At 54.9% G+C, this 20,608-nt stretch overlaps 7 protein-coding genes across 7 annotated transcripts; 3 read left to right on the top strand and 4 right to left on the bottom strand.

The window, feature by feature from the left end:
* Positions 1–1,156: 1,156 nt before the first annotated feature.
* On the top strand, positions 1,157–3,773 carry TRIREDRAFT_109994 (uncharacterized protein; the record flags this gene model as incomplete). The annotated part of the gene is made up of 3 exons (XM_006967640.1): positions 1,157–1,310; positions 1,480–2,512; positions 2,567–3,773. 3 exons carry the CDS (start codon positions 1,157–1,159, stop codon positions 3,771–3,773), a joined length of 2,394 nt encoding a protein of 797 aa, XP_006967702.1.
* Positions 3,774–5,752: 1,979 nt separating this feature from the next.
* Positions 5,753–7,913, top strand: TRIREDRAFT_50607 (uncharacterized protein). Its single transcript, XM_006967639.1, has 3 exons — positions 5,753–5,910; positions 5,998–7,705; positions 7,836–7,913. Exons 1-3 carry the CDS (start codon positions 5,891–5,893, stop codon positions 7,860–7,862), a joined length of 1,755 nt encoding a protein of 584 aa, XP_006967701.1. The 5' UTR covers positions 5,753–5,890; the 3' UTR covers positions 7,863–7,913.
* Positions 7,914–8,484: 571 nt separating this feature from the next.
* On the bottom strand, positions 8,485–11,430 carry TRIREDRAFT_123114 (uncharacterized protein). The gene is made up of 4 exons (XM_006967569.1): positions 11,277–11,430; positions 10,648–10,933; positions 10,209–10,583; positions 8,485–10,169 (listed from the first exon to the last, which is right to left on the bottom strand). Exons 2-4 carry the CDS (start codon positions 10,903–10,905, stop codon positions 8,721–8,723), a joined length of 2,082 nt encoding a protein of 693 aa, XP_006967631.1. The 5' UTR covers positions 10,906–10,933; positions 11,277–11,430; the 3' UTR covers positions 8,485–8,720.
* Positions 11,431–12,804: 1,374 nt separating this feature from the next.
* On the bottom strand, positions 12,805–13,837 carry TRIREDRAFT_80365 (uncharacterized protein; the record flags this gene model as incomplete). Its single annotated transcript, XM_006967568.1, has 2 exons — positions 13,522–13,837; positions 12,805–13,451 (listed from the first exon to the last, which is right to left on the bottom strand). The coding sequence occupies exons 1-2, from the start codon at positions 13,526–13,528 to the stop codon at positions 12,805–12,807; spliced, it is 654 nt and encodes a 217-aa protein (XP_006967630.1). The 5' UTR covers positions 13,529–13,837.
* Positions 13,838–14,146: 309 nt separating this feature from the next.
* Positions 14,147–14,727, top strand: TRIREDRAFT_123113 (uncharacterized protein; the record flags this gene model as incomplete). The annotated part of the gene is made up of 1 exon (XM_006967638.1): positions 14,147–14,727. One exon carries the CDS (start codon positions 14,147–14,149, stop codon positions 14,711–14,713), a length of 567 nt encoding a protein of 188 aa, XP_006967700.1. The 3' UTR covers positions 14,714–14,727.
* Positions 14,728–14,942: 215 nt separating this feature from the next.
* Positions 14,943–16,899, bottom strand: TRIREDRAFT_123111 (vacuolar sorting protein). Its single transcript, XM_006967567.1, has 3 exons — positions 16,308–16,899; positions 15,256–16,239; positions 14,943–15,198 (listed from the first exon to the last, which is right to left on the bottom strand). Exons 1-3 carry the CDS (start codon positions 16,866–16,868, stop codon positions 15,049–15,051), a joined length of 1,695 nt encoding a protein of 564 aa, XP_006967629.1. The 5' UTR covers positions 16,869–16,899; the 3' UTR covers positions 14,943–15,048.
* A 721-nt stretch (positions 16,900–17,620) lies between these two features.
* Positions 17,621–20,343, bottom strand: TRIREDRAFT_66405 (uncharacterized protein; the record flags this gene model as incomplete). The annotated part of the gene is made up of 5 exons (XM_006967566.1): positions 17,621–17,799; positions 17,875–18,740; positions 18,798–19,597; positions 19,655–19,837; positions 20,194–20,343. 5 exons carry the CDS (start codon positions 20,341–20,343, stop codon positions 17,621–17,623), a joined length of 2,178 nt encoding a protein of 725 aa, XP_006967628.1.
* Between the last annotated feature and the right edge of the window lie 265 nt (positions 20,344–20,608).

The raw sequence follows: 20,608 nt of genomic DNA, 5'->3' as shown, positions 1-20,608 counted from the left end.
GGGACGATGATGCCTGGAGCGCGGCTTTCGCGCCTTGCATGTGCTGTGTTTCTGTCAATGTGTTACCGCATGTTCAGGTGCTAGGCATCCATATCCGAGGCGCTCTTGTTCTTTCTTGTGCGTTGATGGGAATTGATTTGCTGCGAAAGAGAGGCTGAGTCGAATCTAGGTAGCCATACACATACAGTAAGTAGTATCGCGTACTCAATGAGCGGCGAGATCTAGTACCTTATGTCAAATGGGCGGAGCAGCAGCCTTTGACAGGGATTGGCCTCCTGTTCGTACAGTGGGGTTTCAAAAGTCTGGGTACAAACGCCTTTTTACACCAAAACCCACACTTTTTAAAAAGCTATAATTAATTAACACTAAAGGCTAAAGGAAAAAAAAAACTATTTTTATATAAGGTTTTACTTAAAATTATATATATATAATTTTAATATAAAAATAAATAATAGTTAATAAGCTATTAAGCTTTAAAATTAAGGTAAAATAAGTAAAAATTTAAAAATCTATTTATAGCTTTTAATATTTATATTTTTTTAAGTTTTTAAATATAATTAAAATTTTTATATTTATATATATTTAAAAATATTAAAATAGATTTTTTTTATTTACTAAGTTTTTAATTATATAAAATTAAATTTTTAGCTATTTTTAATATATACTTTAAGGTATTATAAAATAATAATTAATAGTTATTATATAGTTTTAAATATATAAAATATAAATATTATATACTATTTACTTATAAATAAAGTTTTATTTATTTATATATTATATAGCCTATTATATAAAGCTTTAAAAATATAGTATAAATTTTATATTAAAATTTTTAATATTAACTTTAATTTAATATATTTATATAATTATTTATTAATTACTTATTTTTTATTTAAAATATATTAATTTAGCCTTTAATTTATATAAATATATTTTTTTCCTTTTTTTTAATAACTATTTATATAGTAAAAAAATAGAGTTTTTATATAGTAGTAGAGTTTAGGGTAGCCTGAAATTACGTTTGTACCCAGACTTTTGACACCCCACTGTACATACTTGTACAAGCTGCAGATTCGGCTGTTCTGCTATTACCCCTGCAGGCAGGCACACCTGGGACGGCACTTGCTCTGCCCTGTCCTGTCCTGAGACACCAGCCATGTACCATGTCCGACTGTTTCTCCAGCTCCTGCTCATGTGCCTCTCTCACATTCTTTTTCTTTTTGCTGGTGCACCCTCCCTTTACGACAGCGCGCGTGTTCTTCTGGATGTTGCATCTGCGGGCATTTGTGTGATTTACTACTTGCATTACTGTAAGGTTATGGTTGTGCCACTGCGACTCCTGGTGCTTGGCTTGAATGTGGTTTGGGTTGGTTGCTAACATCTGGTGCTTCTGTGGGCTCTGGGGTAGTGACCAAATAGCTGCGAGTTTCTGTTCCTGCGAATGGCGATATAGCTGCGGCTGCGACGATTCGAATTGAGCGCCGAACTCGACCAGACTACGACGAAGCCTCGAGACAGATTTGCTCCTCAAGAGAGAATCCGAAATTTGTGAAGAAACGGGGGTACAATTCGGTGCTACGAGGAGACAGCTGTGGAGGAGGTGCTTCGCGGTCAGACACAACCAGCCACGGCAGCAATCGGCAACGACCAGATATGCGGTCGCGGGGTTGCGCCGCGCCGAGAAGACCTGGGATCAGGAGATGGACGTTGTCTACGTGCGCCTTGCGGCAGCCTGCCGCCCGGTAGCAGAGCCGGCCGCAACCAATGCGGACTCGAGGCGCTCCTGGCACGTCACCATCCAGGTCAACCAACGGCCCGAGGTCGCCACCACCATCACGGACCCCTTCTCCGTCGACCAGTACAAAGACGTCTTTGAGGACTATCTGCGCAATTCGGACCGTCAGCATTGGAGTCTGCAGAGCTTGAATGAGGAGAATGCCACGGACGAGAGGGCGCGGGCGGAGGACTGCATACGGGATTATGGCGAGAAGCTGCTGGGCCAGCTGGGCCTGTTCAGGCCTAGAGTGCTCCGAACCGGCATCACCGAGGCCCAGATCATTGTTGTCGAACACCACGACCCCCAAGTGCCCGAGAGCAGGGGCGGCATCCACTGCCTCGCCTGGGAGCTCCTCGAGTCTACCAATACGCCGCTGATGCCGAACCTGCGCCTGCGGGTGACGCGCGTGAGTCACTTTGCCGGCCAGCCGTCCCGGCCCCTAGGACCACCGCGGTCGCTGTCGAGCGTGCAGGCCAACCCGAGCGGCGTCTTCCACGTGCTGCTGGTGATTGCGCGCGACTTCAGCCGGTCGGGGGCGGAGCGCGACCCGGAGCCGGACCTGGCGCAGTGGCCGCTGATGAGCGTGCACCGGAAACTGAGGAGCCGGCTGCTGCTGGAGGTGGTGCGGCCGGGCAGCATCGAGGAGCTGGACGAGCATCTCAAGGTGAGGGCGGGACACGGAGTGCAGTTTAACCTGGTGCACTTTGACCTTCACGGGAGGATCATGGAGGACGAGTGAGTTTGCCTTGACAAGGAGGAAGTGGGAGCAAGAGGGCTAATGTGGCACAGCAACGGACGTCAAGTCCCCTGGCTCTTGTTTGCCAAGAAGCACCAAGTCTCGAGCTCTCACGGGTATCATGTTCCACAGACGCACCTCGCCCGGGCCACGGACGTGGCCAAGGTGCTGGCAAACTACCACATTGAAAACGTCGTCCTCAACGCCTGTCTGTCGGCGTACAACCGCGCGGGACCGACGACGAACCTAGCCCACATCTTCCTGGAGCGTGGCGTCCACAACGTGTCGGCCATGTGGTTCTACGTGCACTGGCAGACGGTGGCGACCTACCTCGAGGCGTTCTACAACGAGCTGCTCATCAAGGGGACCGACTTTCACGGCGCGGCGCAGCGAGGCCGAGACGCGATCCGGCAGAACCCCACGAGCAGGACGGGGAGGCCGCACCACGACTTCTTTCTCTGCGTCAATTACACCAGGGACATTCGCAGGCCGAGTCCCATCCAGCGAGAGCCAAGCCCGACGCCATCGACGCACTCGGCGGACTCGTCCACGTCCAACACCTCGATCAAGAGCTTCATGAGCGGAGGGTGGAGGCCGACGACGCCCCGGCTCAGCGACAGCTTCCTGCTGGCGGACGAGCCCCTGATGCGGCTGCAGCTGCACCTGCTGGAGCTCGAGTACAAGCTGATGACGTTCCGGGTGGTGTACGCCAGCGACCTGCGGCGGGCCGGGTCGGACCTGAGCGCGACCATGGACCGGATGGTGAGCATGTGGCTCAACACGAACCTGGTGGACGACGTCTTCTACTACAAGGCCAAGGACTTTGCCAAGCGGCGGCTGCTGACTGACGGGGTGTCGTACCGCGACCGGCGCTCGCGGGCGTCGTCGGGCGGCTACCTGCAGCTGCTGTTCCCGCGGCCGGTGCGGGCGCTGCGGCAGACGCTGCACATTGTGCGCGACGTGGACGCCGTCGTCGACCCTGGGTGGCAGGCCGACGACGCGGAGAACCAGCGGAGCGAGGAGCGGCGCTTCCAGGTGCAGGAGGGCCTGCAGCGGTTCGCGCAGCGGCTGCACGGCGAGGGGCACAGCTACCTGCTCTTCATCGGCAGCCAGGACGCGCAGTGGTGGCGGACGTATCTGCAGCACCTCGGGGGGGAGTGGTGGCTGCACATGCCGTGGACGTTCACGGTGCACAGTCGGCACGGGAGGGACGTGAGGCTGGTGGCGGAGCGGAAGACTGACGGGGATGTCAGGAGGTGACAATTGACGGTAAGCAGAAGCCAATAGAGAGCGATACTATCACTTTGGGCCCTGATTTGGGAGGTTGTTTCTGGGGTGGCTACGGCGCGGAGAGTGCGGGATGAGCCGAGGTGGTCCGGGAGGTCCGGCGGCGGCGGGGTATGCATAGGGAGTCAGTTGATCGGGAGCCCGGCGTTTGGGGTCTGGGGTGATTTCATTCTCGTGTGTCTTGATGGGGGTGCATGGGGTGTATCTGCGATGAAATTTTATGGTGTATATGTATGGCGGGAGGGGAGAGGGCTTGACTTTTGTTGGTCTGGCGGTGCATAGCATCTGGGAGCATTTAGCATGGAGGAGTTTGTCCTTTGTTTTCCCTTGTCTGTATCACGCTGGAGGAGCATCAGCGGTGGGGACATGGGCTGGAAGACGGGAGATTTAGTACTCGCATGGAATTCTCGAGGCTTCTTCGGACCTTCTTGTCTAGTAATATCGCAACATACATGGGATGCACGGTGCTTGACTTGATGGATTAAGGCTAGACGTTGTACATGACGCATGTGTAAGACTTGGCACCTGCGGAACCCGAATGGCAATCCGTGATAAGGAGTAGAGGAACATGCAGGCAGCCTCACTTACACGCACACACGACAAGAAGAATGGCCCAAGGCTCAAGGCTCTAAAGCTAGATCATCCGATTGCGTCTTCTTATACTCTGCAAGTATGTCGTAGACGTTAAGCCATGATCTGATTCCCTTTGTCTCATACATACTTCCGTGTACAAAAAGCCATGATATGATTTCCCTGCTCTCATGATTCTCGAGAAGCTAGAGCAGCTATAGTAAGCTGGCTAGTTCGGAAGCTTGATCGAGTGCGATATGCCGAATAACTGCTTCTTTGTAGACATTTTCGGGAATTTTGGGTGGTTGATAGGTATGGATGGGTGAGCATGGGGGGTGGGGGAGTCGGAGGTCGGAGGTCGGATGAGTCGGGTGGCGAAAGGGGAAGAGGATTGGAGGGAAGAAGAACGGTTTGAGTAGGTAAGCAGGTGTTTTGAGGACGGAGAGGATGCAGCCCCGTCATTCCGGCAGTTGGATATAAAACACGTAGGTACTAGGTTTCATGGTTCACGATTCAACATCCAGGCAATTCGACAATTTTTGATCTTGAGGATAGGGCATCACCACCAAAAAATAAACCACAAACTCGGGGATTATAACTGTATTATTACTACTCACTTACCTACGATACGATACACCTTTCACGGCCCTGGCAGCTGCATCGCCAACCGAAAGAGGCTCCATTTCAACTTGATCCGAAAAAAGTGGGGGCCAGTGACGTATATCTGTATCTGTACTTGGTCCCTGCTTTTTTTCTTCAATTTGCCTCTGTTTTTGTTGCCTTGGTTCCAAGTTTTATCACCGACTTATATCTCGCTTTTCAGCTTCTTCTTCATCCTTTGAATCATCTTCCTCGTCCTATACTATACTAATACGGCGTATTTCGTCCTCCCTGATTCGTTCCTCGTCGCTGCTGAAACGGCGACGGATCGGAGACGCAGAGACGCAACCCTTACAAACAGCAGCCCCTCCCCCCCCGGTTCCGCAATTGATGCAAGCGATATTCAAAGTACCGCCCGCTCGGCCCTCCTATTTGCCTCTGGGATTAATACTCGCATACGGCCTGTTTTAGAATCCTGTTCTGAACGATATACCTATATTTATATCTATATTTATCCACTACTCCTGAAAGGAATCTCAATCTGTGTTGCGACAAGGCAGAGAGGGGGCTTACCAAGAAGAATCCAAAGCAACAAGAGCGAACAAAAAGGCGGCTAGTATCGCATTCTGGAAGCTCTCCTTCGACTACCTAGTTCGATTCACCATCACCACCATCACCACCTACCAGAAGCTTGTGCCAATCGCCTCCTCAACCTCTGCATCCCACCACCGCCGGATGAAGACTGCACAGCTCCCCCTCCTCCTCCTCTCTGGCGCATCATGACCTCGACCGGCGCCCTGGCCAATGGCCACAGCCTCCTCGTCGACCACGGCTACGACCATGTCCTGCGCCCGCGACACGCCCAGGCGCTGCGCACCGCCTCGGACCTCGACCAGCACCTGACGCCGGGCGACAGCGGCATGGGGAGTGCGACAACCAGGTGAGACCTCTTGAAATCACTCCTCTGTCCACAGTAGTACTATATCGAACAGCCTGCTAACCCGGGCACTGAAACAAAAAAAAGCAGCGGCCGCTCGACGCCCGTCTCCGACAACGCTCCCCCCTCGACAAAGTCGCTCTCCTCGGCGCGCAAGCAGGTCCGCGCCGAGCAGCGCCGCCGCATCTTCCCGACCATCGAGTTCGCCTCGCGCGTGTCGCACTTTGACCCCCAGAGCGACTACCGCGACTTCCACGGCTTCTTCAACCTCTTCTGGATCGGCCTGGCCATCATGGGCATCACCACCATGCTGCGCAACATGAAGGACACGGGCTACCCGCTGCGCGTCCAGATCTGGGCCCTCTTCGCCGACAAGCTGTGGCACCTCGCCATCGCCGACTTCCTCATGGTCGCCTCCACCGCCGTCAGCCTGCCGCTGCACCGCTGGGCGCGCAGCAGCCCCATGGGCGGCGCCTGGGGCTGGAGCAAAGGCGGCATGGCCCTGCAGAGCGTCTACCAGGTCCTGTGGCTGGCCGTCTGGATCGTCGTGCCCTTTTGGCTCGACTGGAGCTGGACCGCGCAGGTGTGCCTGCTGCTGCACACCATGGTGCTGCTCATGAAGATGCACTCGTACGCCTTTTACAACGGACACCTCTCCGAGACGGAGAAGCGGCTGCGCAGCCTGGACGAGCCGAACCCCTCGCGCGCGGACCGCCGCCCCGTCTACCTGTACCCGAGCGCCGACCACCGCAAGGGCAGCGTTTCCGGTGTCTCCCTGCCGCGACCGCTGGAGCTCAAGCACGAGGACGACAACAATGACGCCGCCGTCAGGCCCAAGAAGGCGAGGAAGCAGGGCGGCAGCAGCAGCATCGACAAGGGCAGCAGCACTGCCATGAACGGCAACGGCCACGCCGTCTCGCACGAGCCCGAGCCCGAGCCCGAATCCCCCGAGGCGGACGCAGACGCGGAACCCACCAGCGCCGACGAAATCGACACCCTGCGCGACGACCTCGCCCGCGAGCTCACCAGCCCCATGGGCAACGTCACCTACCCGCGCAACCTGACCTGGGCCAACTACCTCGACTACCTCTGCTGCCCGACGCTCTGCTACGAGCTCGAGTACCCGCGCACCCCGGCCATCAACTGGACCGCGCTCGTGTCCAAGATCATTGCCACCTTTGGCTGCATCTTTCTCCTCACCGTCATCTCCGAGGAGTACATCCACCCAGTCCTCATCGACGCCTCCCGCCGCCTCGAACTCCTCTCCTCCTCCTCCTCCTCATCATCATCATCATCCTCGCAACAACAATCTTCCTCCGTCGTCCTCCTCGAATCATGCCTCATCCTCGCCGAGACAATCTCCTGGCTCCTCTTCCCCTTCATGCTCACCTTCCTCCTCGTCTTCCTCGTCATCTTCGAATACGTCCTCGGCGCGTTCGCCGAAATCACGCGCTTCGCCGACCGCCACTTCTACGCCGACTGGTGGAACAGCACCGACTGGATGGAGTTTTCCCGCGAGTGGAACGTCCCCGTCTACTCCTTTCTCCGGCGCCACGTCTACAGCGCCTCCCGCCCGCACACGGGGAAAGCCTTTGCCACATTCATCACCTTCTTGATCTCTGCCGTCGGGCACGAGATTGTCATGGCGTGCATCACCAAGAAGATTCGCGGGTATGGCTTCGTGTGTCAGATGCTGCAGCTGCCCATTGTCATGTTGCAGCGCACAAAGTGGGTGAGGGGCAGGAAGACGTTGAATAACGTCTGTTTTTGGTGCTCTATGATTCTGGGGCTTTCGTTGGTGAGTGAAACCCCCTTTATTCATCCCCATGCAAGCACCCTTCACAGCAAAGGAACACACACATCTTTCACCATCCAGGTATCACATAAGAAATGCAGAAAGAAAATGGAAGCTAACAAACATGAACTAGATTTGCGCACTCTACGTCCTCCTATAACCAAAAACCCACTCCTCAAACTCTCTCTCTCTCTCCTCTCTCTCTACACACACACATATATATATACCCACCCCCTCAAAACCGCATCTCTCTCACACACACATCAACCAAACTCGACATAACCACACACCATGAAACATACAGCAATCAGCCTCCATCCGAAACGTTTCCCATACACTCGTTTCATGCCCTTCATTTTCCTCTTATACTGTAGTCATCTTCCTCTTTTCTGTTTCTTTATGTTAGGTTTACATAGCATGCCGTACATAGGTTCAGACTGGTTCTGACGAGTATCACTTTACTTGTTTTTCTCAGTTTTCGCATGGGTTTTTTTTCTGTCATTTCCTTCTTTATTCTGGTTGATATAAATCGGCGGCGTGTTTGTGATTTTACAGGCATCAATATACATCTCGCGATGTTTCATCAATACTAGGTCTCGAACATGTAGTATCATGTGTGAATATCAGTATACCTCAAGTCTACAGTAGTACCTATCTATGTATGAACCTCAGAATGCCTCAAGTCTGTAATTGTCTGTAGGTATAAATGCTAGAACATCATTTTACTTGTACCTTGACAAGTAAATCACAGTCACATACAATATCATGTTGCTGCACAGAATATGTCCATTCCGTTTATTCATTGCTCATAGACTGGCTAAATTACTCTCCCTCGCCTCTACAGAGGGGATATCAAGGGCATCAACGAGTAAAAGCAGCATCTGCCCTAACCTGGGACTAACTGAAATGCAAAAGCAAAATAAAACAAACCACGTCCAGACCAATGCTCTAAAACCGTTCAACTCCATCGTGTAAAATCAAACTTTTTGCCCAATAGCCCGATCCTGGATGCACATGCTTAGTCAACCTCCTCCATGGCGCTGTCGCCCGTCTCGACGGCAGGGGCGTCGGCGGGAGCGGCGGCACCCTCGGCGGGGGCCGAGTCGTCCTCCTCAATGTTGAGGCCGAGCTGGACGAGCTTGTGGATGCGCTCGGCGAAGCCGGCGGGCTCCTCGATAGTGAAGCCCGAGACGAGCAGCGAGGTCTCGAACAGCAGCTGGACAATGGACTTGACAGTGCGGTCGTTCTCGCCGTCGGCCTCGACCTTCTTCTTGAGCTCCTGGATGATGGGGGACTTGGGGGAGATCTCAAAGGTCTTCTTGGAGGACATGTAGCTGCTCATGGAGGTGTCACGGAGGGCCTGGGCCTTCATGATACGCTCCATGTTGGCGGACCAGCCGAACTGGCCGGTACGGATGGCGCAAGGGGAGAGGCCGAGCTTGTCGCTGACAACGACCTTCTCAACCTTGTCGCCGAGCACGTTCTTGAGGGCCTTGGCCAGGGTCTCGTACTCCTTCTCCTCCTGCTCGCGGGCCTTCTTCTCCTCCTCGGTCTCCTCGAGCTCGAAGTCCTTGGTGATGTCGACCAGCTTCTTGTCCTCGAACTCCTTGAGCTGGGTCATGGCGTACTCGTCAATGGGGTCGACGAGGAAGAGGACCTCGAAGCCCTTGGCCTTGAGAGCGTCCAGGAAGGGAGACTTCTGGACGGCCTTGAGGGACTCGCCAGTGATGTAGTAGATGTTCTTCTGGTGCTCGGGCATGCGAGTGACGTAGTCGGTCAGAGAGGTCATCTCATCGCCAGACTTGGTCGAGTTGAAGCGCAGGAGCTTGGCCAGGGTGGCGCGGTTCTGGGAGTCCTCGTGGATACCGAGCTTGATGTTCTTGGAGAAGGCGCTGTAGAACTTGTCGAACTGCTCCTTGTCCTCGGCAATCTCCTGGAAGAGCTCCAGGGACTTCTTGACAATGTTCTTCTTGATGACCTTCATGATCTTGTTCTGCTGAAGAGTCTCACGAGACAGGTTGAGGGGCAGATCCTCAGAGTCGACAACACCCTTGACGAAGCTGAGCCACTCGGGGATGAGGTCGGTGGCGTCGTCGGTGATGAAGACGCGGCGGACGTAGAGCTTGATGTTGTTCTTGGTCTTCTTGGTCTCGAACAGGTCAAAGGGAGCACGCTTGGGGACGAAGAGGATGGCGCGGAACTCGAGCTGACCCTCGACGGAGAAGTGCTTGACACCCAGGTGGTCCTCCCAGTCGTTGGACAGGGACTTGTAGAAGGCGGCGTACTCCTCCTGGGTGATGTCCTGGGGGTTGCGAGTCCAGATGGGCTTCTGCTTGTTGAGCTCCTCCTCCTCGATGGTGGTCTCCTTGACCTTCTTGGTCTTCTTCTTCTTCTCCTTGTCCTCCTCGTCGTCGTCGACCTCCTCGACCTTGGGCTTCTTGTCCTCGCCCTCCTCGGCGGGCTTCTCCTCCTCAGCAGCCTCCTCATCGGGAACCTCCTTCTCGACCTCCTTCTTGACGTGGAGGTAGATGGGGTAGCTGATGAACTCGGAGTGCTTCTTGATGACCTCCTTGATGCGGCTCTCGTTCAGGTAGTCGGCCTGCTCGTCCTTGAGGTGGAGGACGATGGCGGTACCACGACCGAGACGCTCGCCCTCGGTGTCGAGGGTGATGTTGAAGGTGCCACCGGCGCTGGATTCCCAGATGTACTGCTCGTCATCGTTGTGCTTGGAGATGACGCTGACGCGGTCGGCGACCAGGTAGGCAGAGTAGAAACCAACACCAAACTGACCAATCATGGACACGTCGGCACCGGCAGTCAGGGCCTCCATGAACTGCTTGGTTCCGGAGCGGGCAATGGTACCCAGGTTGTTGACAAGGTCCTGGCAATTGTTAGTACGGAGCTCGCAAAGCACACAAAGCTCTAGACTTCTTGGGTCAACTTACAGCCTTGGTCATACCAATACCGGTATCCCGGATGGTCAGGGTCTTGGCCTCCTTGTTGGGGATGATGTCGATGCGCAGGTCCTTGCCAGTGTCGAGCTGGCTGGGGTCGGACAGCGCCTTGTAGCGGATCTTGTCCAAGGCATCGGAGGCGTTGGAGACAAGTTCTCGCAGGAAGATTTCCTTGTTGGAGTAGACGGTGTTGATGATGAGGGAGAGAAGCTGAGAGATCTCAGCCTGGAACTCGAAAGTTTCGGCCATGGTTGCGGGTATCAACGGAAATCTGTGACTGTGGAGGGTTAGCTGGATGTTCTTCGAGTTGACTGGGAGCGTATGCTGGTAGTGATGGTGAGAGGGGGAATAAAAGGAAGTGGTACATGGGAAGCTGGGGGGAAAGAAGATCGCAGTGCTTGGCGAGTTCTTCCTCCTTCTCTTCACGATCCTGCAAACGCACGCAGGCGTTTTTGCAAGGGACCGTCCAAGAAGTAGCAGAAGCTCTCCAATCAAGCTCACGGCAAGGCTGCCGAGATCTGGGATCGTCCCCCCCTCCAGAAGGGCAGGCAATGGCGGGGTGATAACGGGCAAGAAAGCACGGTGCTAGAAAGGGAAAGTGGGATGATAAGATGGCTGACCTTTTGCTAGGAAAGGGAAAAGAGGGGTGTTGATTTCTCGATCACGGGGTATTATTTTGTTATGTGTTTGTGTGAAGGAGATTGTTTGGGAGAGTGTTTGGTGGTTGAAGGAGAAAAAAAGGAAGAAAACGCGCGAAGAGAAATACCTTGTGAGAAGAGAATGATGCGGATGAAGAAGGAGAGAGAGAAGGAAGGGAAAGAAGAGAGGAAGGGACGAGAGGCCCGTCTAAAAAAGGCTGCGACTTGAGAGCTGCGGAAGTTGCGAGAGATTCCATGGGATTCTATGGCCGCTGCCCGTCCACCAGCAAAGGCGCCCGAGCGTCTGATTGGCCGCCGCGCCAGCCTGGAGCCTTCTAGCATCTGCCCGCGCCTCTTGAGCAACTAACTGATGCCGTTTCTCTGGCAATTTGCATCAAATGCCATCCAGTTGAGATTCTATTACCTATTGCTTCTTTTTTCAGGCGGCACAAGCCCGCTTTTTTAGTGAGGAGAGGCGAATCACTTAGGCGTGTAGTGTGGTTGTGACTGGACATGTGCTTCTGTATTGACGCTCTCCAGTGGTGATGCTCTCTAGGCTTACTACCTTATTACTGGAAGATGAGGCTGTTGATACCGGCTACTGCCCCTATAGCTACCTTACATTCAGTGCTATGTACTTGCCATCTATTACCACTGTAACATTCAACAACCATCAAATCTGCATCTCTCGAGGTACAAACAAACAAGCAATACTAACCACAAAGAAGCCCCAGCAAACCCAAAAGACCACAAAGACGCTGCCTTTCACGAATCTTCTTTCAACCGCCCCCATCAGTCAGTCACCCCATGTCTCACCCATTTCCGTCTTCCCGCCTCTCTCCTGCTAGAAACTTCCACACCCCCCCTCCAGCCTAAGGTACCTCTCGGGCCCCTCCAACGAGGCTGACGATGAGGGGGAAAACCCAACCCCAAAAAAATCAAAGGAAGAAAAAAAAAAAGGCACCCGACTGCAGCGCCCCATCTTGCTACCCGCCCCTCCCTCTGGATCCGACTACAGCGGCCTCGACCAGGGGCAGAGCCACCGAATCTCGCTAGCCTTCAGCGATTGATGGGTATCTTATCGCCCTGGACTAAAACTAAAACATCCCACCTTGCGGCGACGTCGAAGGCAACAGAAGGGAGCTGAAGCTGGTCAACCCAGGCATTCCTGCTTCAAAGCTGAAGCTGCTTCTCTCTATCGGTCGATCCAAGGCTCACCACTTATTAGCGCCCGTCTGCCTCGGCCACAAAGGCAGCCGCTGTGGCCCCTTGCATGCAATCTAAACCCCCCCTCCCCTTGTGATACCTCTATATAACACCCAAAGACAAAGAAAAGGCCCCCTTCGTAAGCTCTTGATACATCCGACGCCTTGCATCGCCCCCCCCGCATGTATCCCATTATCGTACAATTCTATCCATCCATCCGCTTCTATGCAGTTCCTCACATGTTCCCCTTGTCCACGCCTCAGTTCCGTGATGATGATCCAGAGGGACCTTCTCATCTCACCAGTCAGTCCCGAGCAATCACCCTCCCAACCTGCCGGTACTTCCTATCCGCATACGCCAGCCCAAACTCCTTGCCACAGCTCCCCGGAATCATCTCCACCACCTCTCCCACAACGATAACGTGATCCCTCACCCTCATCACGCCCCCCGTCGGCTCATCGCGCAACAGCCTGCACCTCAGCGCATACATGACCCCGTCCCCCCTCAACAGCGGCGGCGCACTCCCAGTCTCGCCGCCCGCATCGTAGTCCAGCCCCTCAAAAACATCGTCCGTGTTGCCCCTCGTGAATCTGTCGGCTACCTGCACGCCCAGCTCGTCTCCCGACATGATGTGAATGTTGAAGTGGCCGCTCTGGGTGATTGCGTCGAGGGTTCGGCTTGGTGTCGCTATGTTGAAGGATATCAGCGGCGTTGGGGAGAGTGTGAGGGATGTGAATGACGACATGGTCATTGCTCGTGGTGCTCGGTCGTGCGTTGAGGTGCAGACTACGACGGAGTGCGGCAGCAGGCGCATGATGGAGCGTATCTGTTCTGAGAGACCGGCCGGCGAGGTGGGATCTGCTGTCGGCGGTAAGGGCGATGAAGTATGCCATGAAGCATGGCTCTGGATCGACTTGGGCTCTTGCAAGCTCGTCGCGTTCGACTCTATTGCTTCTAGTTGTTAGCCAGAGAAGAAGAAAAAAAAAATCATCCGGCAAGGCTGCGTCAAGTACACTTACATGGAGCATCTCGTGAAGCTGTGCTGGCACTTCCCCGTGGCCGCACACCAGCCGCAGTCTCCCCCATAGTCAGCGCATGCCCAACGACATCGTGAACGCCCCTCAACAGCCTCAGCCCCCAAAGTGCCCTCTTCTGCACCGTCCAAGCATCTCCCAGCCCACAGCCCGCATTCCGCCGCCTCGCGCCGCAGCACCCAAGCCGCGACACCTGTCGCGCCGCCCTAGCAGCCCTCATCAAGTCCCATACGGCCTTTTCTTCCAACAGATCCTCAGCAAAGACCCAGACAATAAGCCCAACGGAAGTAAAGATGGACAAAAAAAAAGTCGACAATGGCCGCAAAAGAGGCAGCTTGCTGGCGATGTTGGTCCAAGTCCGATAGTCGAGAGTATTGCGACGGCAAATGTCCTTATCGATAAGCCCGTGCTGCCACTCCCAACCCAGCGGGCCGGGAAATTTTGCGACAACACCAACGAAAAGCGTCTTGGCCATCGCCAAACCATGCCACACCACCAGAGCAACATCTCTCCCTCGAAGCCGGTCAATTGAAGCAAACCATCTCACCACCCCTCTTACTTCAGCAATCAGACAACTAAATCAGCGAGTCCACGACCAAAACAACCGCCAACATGGCGAAATTCTCAACAACAACAACCACAACCCTCCTCACAACCCCCCTCCGCCCAACGACCTCCACATCCTCAGCCTCAGCCTCACCCTCCTTCCTGCGAAACAGCCTCTCTTCGCCCGTCCGCCACGCGACATTCATCCCCCGCCCCCGCCGCCCCTACACATTCACCCAGCTCGTCCAGCTCTCCGACGGCTCGACCTACACCGCCCGCACCACCTCCCCGCTGCCGCTCTACCGCGCCGCAAAGGACACCCGCAACACCCTCCTCTGGCAGCCCAGCGAAAAGAGCCTGCGCAACGTCGAGCTCGACGAGGCCGGTAAGCTGGCGGCTTTCAGAGAGCGCTTCGGACGCGTGTTTGATGCGCCTGCTGCTGCTGCTGCGGCCCCGGTAGAGGGCGAGGCGCAGGCTGAGGGCGAGGCTGCCGCTGCGGAGGAGAAGGCGGCTGCTGCTGCGCAGGAGGATGCGGGATTGAACTTTGAGGATCTGTTGGCGGAGTTTAAGCCGCAGGATACGGGCGCCCTAAAGGACTCTGGTCCGAAGAAGGCGCCTACACGGAGAAAATAGTCGACTGATTTGCGATTGTATGATATGAGGGATATGACTGGTACGAGTGGCACATGGCGAGGTGGCTGTATATGCTCCCAAGATGAAAGAGGTATAATAGGAACGTGTGGGCAGAGCACGAACGCATGGATTAGAGGATCGATCTGTTCAGTATGTACAGCACTTTAAGCCCGGCGGCCTGTATGATATAACAAAAAAGAATGCTTCTACGAGTGTTTTGAGTCAAAGTACGAATAGTGACACACAGTAAAGCGCCCCCCCAGACCTTTCCCCTCCTGAACCCGTTCGCCGAGAGCAGATGGAAAGAGAGTAAGGTAGTCATAGATGCGCGCTTCTTAGTCTGAATCCTCATCTATCCTTGCCCTAGCGCGATCAACGACGGTGTTGCCAGGAGGCTTCGGCTGGTAAACAGGCGGTCGGTAAAAAGCAGACTCGTCGTCCTGGGCATCCAGCTGCATCAAGAACGTCTCCCACTTCTCAATCAGCTGTCACAAGAGTGTTAGCATCGTCCTGGCTTCTTGCAGTGACTTGTGTGACCTTACCTCCTTCTGAGCCTCGACAGCACCCTCGAGAAACGTCTCAACGCCACTTTTAAAGTCCTCCACCTTCTCCTTCTCGAATCGGTCCAGCTCGGCCCTCATCGAGCGGCCCATGTCCTCAAACAGGAGCCGGGCCTGGTGTACCTTTCTCTCCGCCTCCTGCACCTCAGCATTCATCTGGTTCAGCCGGTCCTGCTGGCTCTTCCCCTGACGGAGCAGCTTGTCCTGCGTCGCCTTCTTCTTCTGGAGCTCCGACTCGGCCTGGTGCCAGGCGTAGAAGCCCTTTTGGCGCTGGCTAAACGCCTGCTTAATCGAGCCGATGAGGCGAATGTACTCGTCAATGATGATGCCGAAAGTGAGGACATCCTGCTGGGCCTGGCGTTCGTACACATCGCGGATGGTGAGCTGGAGATCGGACAGCGCATCGAGGGGACCGGATAGTGACGGCGACAGCTCGACAGTGGACAGCGCGTGGAGAGAGGCCGAAAAGTCAGCCGCGGCCTCGGCCATCATCTTGCGCTGGCTAACCATGGTCTCCATCGCCTTGAGGAGCCCCTTGAGCTGGTTCTCCAAGGCGTCAAGGTACACCTTGCGATCGTGGAACCAGTCGTCCTGCTCCACAAACTTGCTGCCTCCGCCGACATTGATGCCCAGAGATCCCAACACTCCCTTGCTCTCCGAGGGCAGCAGATCCCGCCTCTCCTTGTGCTTGATGTCGACGTTGAAGGCCTCGCTCTCGAGGAACAGCTTGAGATCGGCGTCATGCTGGAGGACGGGGTGGGCGGCAATCTTGTTGAGCATCTTCTCCAGCGCAGCTCTCCGGCTCTCCACAAAGTTGCTGTCGAAGCGGCCGACAGCCTGTTTCTCGGGCGGCGGCGGCACCACGTATCCGGGATTGTTGCCATGCAGGGTGTTGTAGAGCCAGAGGAAGTCTCGGTACCGACGCTTGACCTCGAATTCGGGCTGCTTGTAGGCTCTGGATGTGGTCTACCGGAAATCGAAGCTTCTGTTAGCAAAGGAAAGCTTGTGCTTCTCGGCCACGAAAGTGCACTAACCTTGGTCCGCACGGAGTAGACAATGTGCGAGCTCGTGAGATCACCAATCTTGACGGGGTCGCCAACGGTAATGTAAAAGGTCGGCTTGGACGCCTCCTCGACGCTGACGCTGGGCTGCGTGCTGCTCTTCACACTGCTAGGCCGCGCAGCATCCACAGGCGGCGGCATCCGCGGGCCTCGGGGGCTGTCCAGGCCGTCATCGTCGTCGACAAGATGCGGATCGAGAGACCGTCTCGCCTGCTGCTGCTGCGGCGCCATCGTCGTCCGAATCACCATCTGCTCCTTCTGCGGCGGCACCGGCGGGCTGTCGGCCGCGGCATCGAGGCCCGGCCCGGAGCTCAGCGGGCCCAGCGGATCGTCGACGGCCTCGAGCTTCGTAGGTTGGGCCACGATGCGGCGGGGGGCGCGGGACGGGCGAGGCGCTGACGAGGAGGTTGTCGTCGTCGTTGTCGTCGTCGAGGCCTGTGATGTCGTCGGCGGGGAAGCGGCGGGCTCGCTCTCGGCGACCGGCTCAGGGGGGGTCTGGCTGGAATCAGCCCATGGCGACTCTTCGACGTCCATTTGGGGCGAGGCGGCGATTCGTCCACGAGAGGCGGGCGGTTTTGGTGAGGGGCGGGAGATGATGGGAGGTGGTTTGAATTGCGAGGCGGAACGGGAAGAGAGGCTCGTGGCTGCTGGGCAAGTGCGCAAGTGCATCGAGCTGCGGCGGGCAGAGGACACCGGTACCCGCTTTGGTAGCTGCTCAACGTCAGCGGTTGCGTACCTGTACCGGCGAGGCTGCCAGCGAATGACACACCCCACTTGGTTCTTCCAGCCTCGGTGATGGTAACAGAGGAGAATCAACGCAACCAAAGTGAATCAATTGAAGAAGAACGAGGAAATCTAGAATGGAGATTGATCTTGACGCTCAGTTACCCAACAAATGTGAAACGACACATCTGGTGTCCAGTAACTTGCTGCAGACACAATGACTCAATACGGCATCTTGACACACACTCAACAGCGCACTCAACAGAAACTGTGCTTCACTGAATAGTCATCAGGTGGTTGCTGCTCTAGACGCTGTCCGTTATTCCAAGCGGATGTACCTTAGTTAAAGAATTACCTATATGTTTATACCGGTCCCGTATCCCTTCGTGTCATGCTGCCCCTGACTACCTTCCTCGATGTGCTCTCCATCACCTCAATCTTCATTGGTATCTCAGAAGCACACATGGTTTTCAACTGCAAACCCCCGCCAGCTTCGCGGTGGCCAAAACTCAAGCAAGTCGCCACTCAAGACCAACAAATCCTTCCTCAGAACTACCGTATCCTCATCGCTCGGGGTCGTAGCATCCGCCGGCCATGACGAGGTTCATCCGAGTGAACTTGACATTGATCACAGGCGTCTTCTTTGTGGGAAAGCAAGAGATTTGGTCGGGAGTAATCATCACCTCTTTGCTCTTCTTCTTGGTACCCGTGGTTGTCCCCGTGCTGGTCGGCTGCCCCGAAGCTGTGTTCAACCTTGATGATTCTCCGTTGGCGCCGGCTATGGCCAAGTCAGTGCCGGCAGCCGCAGCCTCGAGACCGTTCTGCTGAGCGGCTTTATGAGGGTCCGCCGGTGACTCGACATCCCACAACCGGACCGTGCCATCTTGGCCTCCGGAGGCTAGTATGTTGGACTCGACGCTGAAGCTGAGCGACCAGATGCCCCCCTTGCCGTGGCCGCGAGAGCGCTTGATGCGAGTCCCCTTAACGAGATCCCAGAAGAAGATGTTGCCGGCAATGTCGGCGCTGGCTAGGATCTTGCCGTTCGGCGCGCATCGCAGTGCGCTGATGTGATCGGTATGGCCTGTGAACACTCGAACGCACGCTCCCGTCACCACTGACCACATGCGGACTGTCTTGTCCGTCTCATCAGACGCCGAAAAGACGTACATGCCGTTAGGATGCCATGCAATAGCCGAGATGGATGTGTCGTGCCCAACAAGCAGCCGTTGAGGCGAGGCATGGTCCTGCATCCACACCCGAACAACCTTGTCGTAGCCGCCACTCAAGAAGTAATGCCCGTGGGGACTCCACTGGGCCCTGTAGACAGGTCCATCGTGCGACTTGTACACGCATAGACATGTCCAAGACTCGAGTGACCAGAGCCGGATCTGTCCATCCGCCGAACATGACAGTAGCAGCTTCGGCCGCCCATCGATCGCCGGGTTCTGCCGGCCCTCGTCACCAAACAGTTTCTGCGGAGGTCCTGAGGCTGAGTCGGAAAACGAAATGTCGTATACGGGCCCAAAATGTCCAATCAATTTCCGACTGTTGAACTTGGCGCCCTTCTCGTGAGCGTTTGAACTCGGGAGCGCAGAGCCATCCAGAGACCAGACGCGGATGTAGGACTCAGTTGTGCCCACGGCAGCGAGCTGTCCATCGTCGGAGAACTCCAAGCAGGACACACTATTCCCAAGGTCAGTCGTCTTCTTACAAGTGGACAACAGGTGCAAGGTTACTCACCTTCCGAGTGTGTTGTGAAAGGTGAACATGCAAGCGCTCACGGGCACGCCCACACCACCTGTCCGACCCTCGATCTTGAACCTGTCCCTATTTTCCCGCAGCTTTTGCATTTCGAGCATGATGTCTCGTGGGCGTGATGGCGGCAATGGTAGATCGGATCGGCTCGGGGCGTCTGCGCTCTCTTCTCTCTTGATCTTTTGATCAAGTTCCTCTATTAGGCTGGGGCCGCTGGGGGGGTTCCGCCTTTCCTCGTCTTCGATTTCGGCTCGAAGATCATCGCGAAGATCGGGGTCCATAGGCAAAGGGCCAAGGTTGAGAGGCGCAGCTGGGTCCAGAATGTCCTTATTAGACAGGCCGATGTTGACACCCGGAATACCTTCCTTTGCGTCCACCTCCTCCAGTTCCAGATTCTTACTCCTCCTGAAGACAGCTTCAAAGCTAAAGGGCGTGATAGGCCCGCGGGCAGTGGAGTCGATCTGGCAATATGTGACGAGCAGCTGTCGGATGACAGATCCGCCTTGGTCAGACTCGCGCTCGAGGAAGTTGAAGAGATCGCCAGTGGCGTGTTGGTTCAGGGGGATGCGATATTTGTTCTCCTTGTACAACTTGGTCACTGAGTTTTCGTTGACATGTTGCGGGAGCGTGATTAATGAAAACGTCTTCAGATCGTCTGCATGAGTCGCCTGGAAATTCTGGCCGATCTCTTTAAGAAACGATTTGCCCTCCTCCGTATATCCATTTCCGACCAGCTCGATGAAGGAGTAGACAAATATCGGCCAGAGAAGCTTCGAGAGCTCAAACTAACACACAACCTTGTTCAGCATGAGCACGGCGGGCAGCACGAAAGGATCACAAACCTTGTAAATCTCGAGATTGTTCTCGACCCAGTCTTTCAAAAGTCGGAATGCTCTTGCATACTTTTTTGGACCCAGGATGGCTAGTTGCTGGACTGGCTTGCCATCAGTGCCGAGATGTTTCGACTCCTGGCGGAACACCTCTTCTGTCCTGTTGAACCCTCTCTTGAGCAGGTAATCTGTCACCTAGTGGTTGGTCAAGTGTTAGCTAAGGGCATCCTGAAGAACCGACATGGCATCCATGACTAGCGGCTCGATATTGTATTTGTGAAGAAATATTGGGTGGGCAATGAGAGACGGGGGACATGGGAATTGGAGGGAACTTTGGTATGAAACATAATTGAGAACAAGCGCCGTGAACAGCAATTAGGGTACATGATTATGCCGCTGCTTCTGTAACATGTTGTGGCATTTTCTAGTTGTCGCAAGATGTTGGAGTACTGCAGCAAGGGAGGAGAGCTAGGCTGGCTGCCAGGGATAGTAGAGCGATGTGCGCCCACCACAACGGAAGCGAGTGAACGAGCTGGAGATTCAAGACGTACAATTTGATTGAGATTCTGATTCGACATGGCCCCCCCAGTGGCGGTCGTTGCAGTCGTGGCGGCAGCAGGCGGGCCGGCTGGTGATGTTGCTGGCTGCCCTGCATAAGAGCCAGCCGCGCCTGGTCCTGGAGCCGGCGCTTGATTAGACATGGTGATGAGAGAGACGGCGCCGAGAGATGAATGATGCTGATGTGGATGATTATGAGTGTTGGTGTTCGCTGGAAGCGGCGTCCAGTCTCATAGCAGGTGTCCGTCCCGCGTGAGGTGAGGCTCGATGTAGCTCGTGCTGAGGTTCTCTCAGTGAGGCCGAGTTGCGTAGATCTCAGTCCCTTGTCGTGTGGCGGTATGGAGAGTGAGGTTTGCTCAGGTAATGCGCCGGAAGAGATTAATTGAGATTGGAAGATCCGGTTTGAGA

The sequence above is a fragment of the Trichoderma reesei genome, assembly GCF_000167675.1.
Source record: "Trichoderma reesei QM6a unplaced genomic scaffold TRIREscaffold_18, whole genome shotgun sequence".
NCBI classification, from domain to species: Eukaryota; Fungi; Ascomycota; class Sordariomycetes; order Hypocreales; family Hypocreaceae; genus Trichoderma; species Trichoderma reesei.
This window is presented reverse-complemented; position numbering and strand designations above follow the sequence as displayed.

What these genes read in the sequence shown, in the direction of transcription:
- TRIREDRAFT_50607 (XM_006967639.1), top strand. Translation starts at nt 5,891, where the DNA reads ATGGGGAGTGCGACAACCAG. An exon ending in ATGGGGAGTGCGACAACCAG is followed by an intron (nt 5,911 to 5,997) that starts GTGAGACCTCTT and finishes AAAAAAAAGCAG; the next exon opens with CGGCCGCTCGACGCCCGTCT. An exon ending in TGATTCTGGGGCTTTCGTTG is followed by an intron (nt 7,706 to 7,835) that starts GTGAGTGAAACC and finishes AACATGAACTAG; the next exon opens with ATTTGCGCACTCTACGTCCT.
- TRIREDRAFT_123114 (XM_006967569.1), bottom strand. Translation starts at nt 10,905, where the DNA reads ATGGCCGAAACTTTCGAGTTCCAGGCTGAGATCTCTCAGCTTCTCTCC. An exon ending in GTATTGGTATGACCAAGGCT is followed by an intron (nt 10,584 to 10,647) that starts GTAAGTTGACCC and finishes AACAATTGCCAG; the next exon opens with GACCTTGTCAACAACCTGGG. An exon ending in ACCTCCACGTCAAGAAGGAG is followed by an intron (nt 10,170 to 10,208) that starts GTCGAGAAGGAG and finishes GCTGCTGAGGAG; the next exon opens with GAGAAGCCCGCCGAGGAGGG.
- TRIREDRAFT_123111 (XM_006967567.1), bottom strand. Translation starts at nt 16,868, where the DNA reads ATGGACGTCGAAGAGTCGCCATGGGCTGATTCCAGCCAGACCCCCCCT. An exon ending in TCTACTCCGTGCGGACCAAG is followed by an intron (nt 16,240 to 16,307) that starts GTTAGTGCACTT and finishes GATTTCCGGTAG; the next exon opens with ACCACATCCAGAGCCTACAA. An exon ending in CTGTCGAGGCTCAGAAGGAG is followed by an intron (nt 15,199 to 15,255) that starts GTAAGGTCACAC and finishes CTCTTGTGACAG; the next exon opens with CTGATTGAGAAGTGGGAGAC.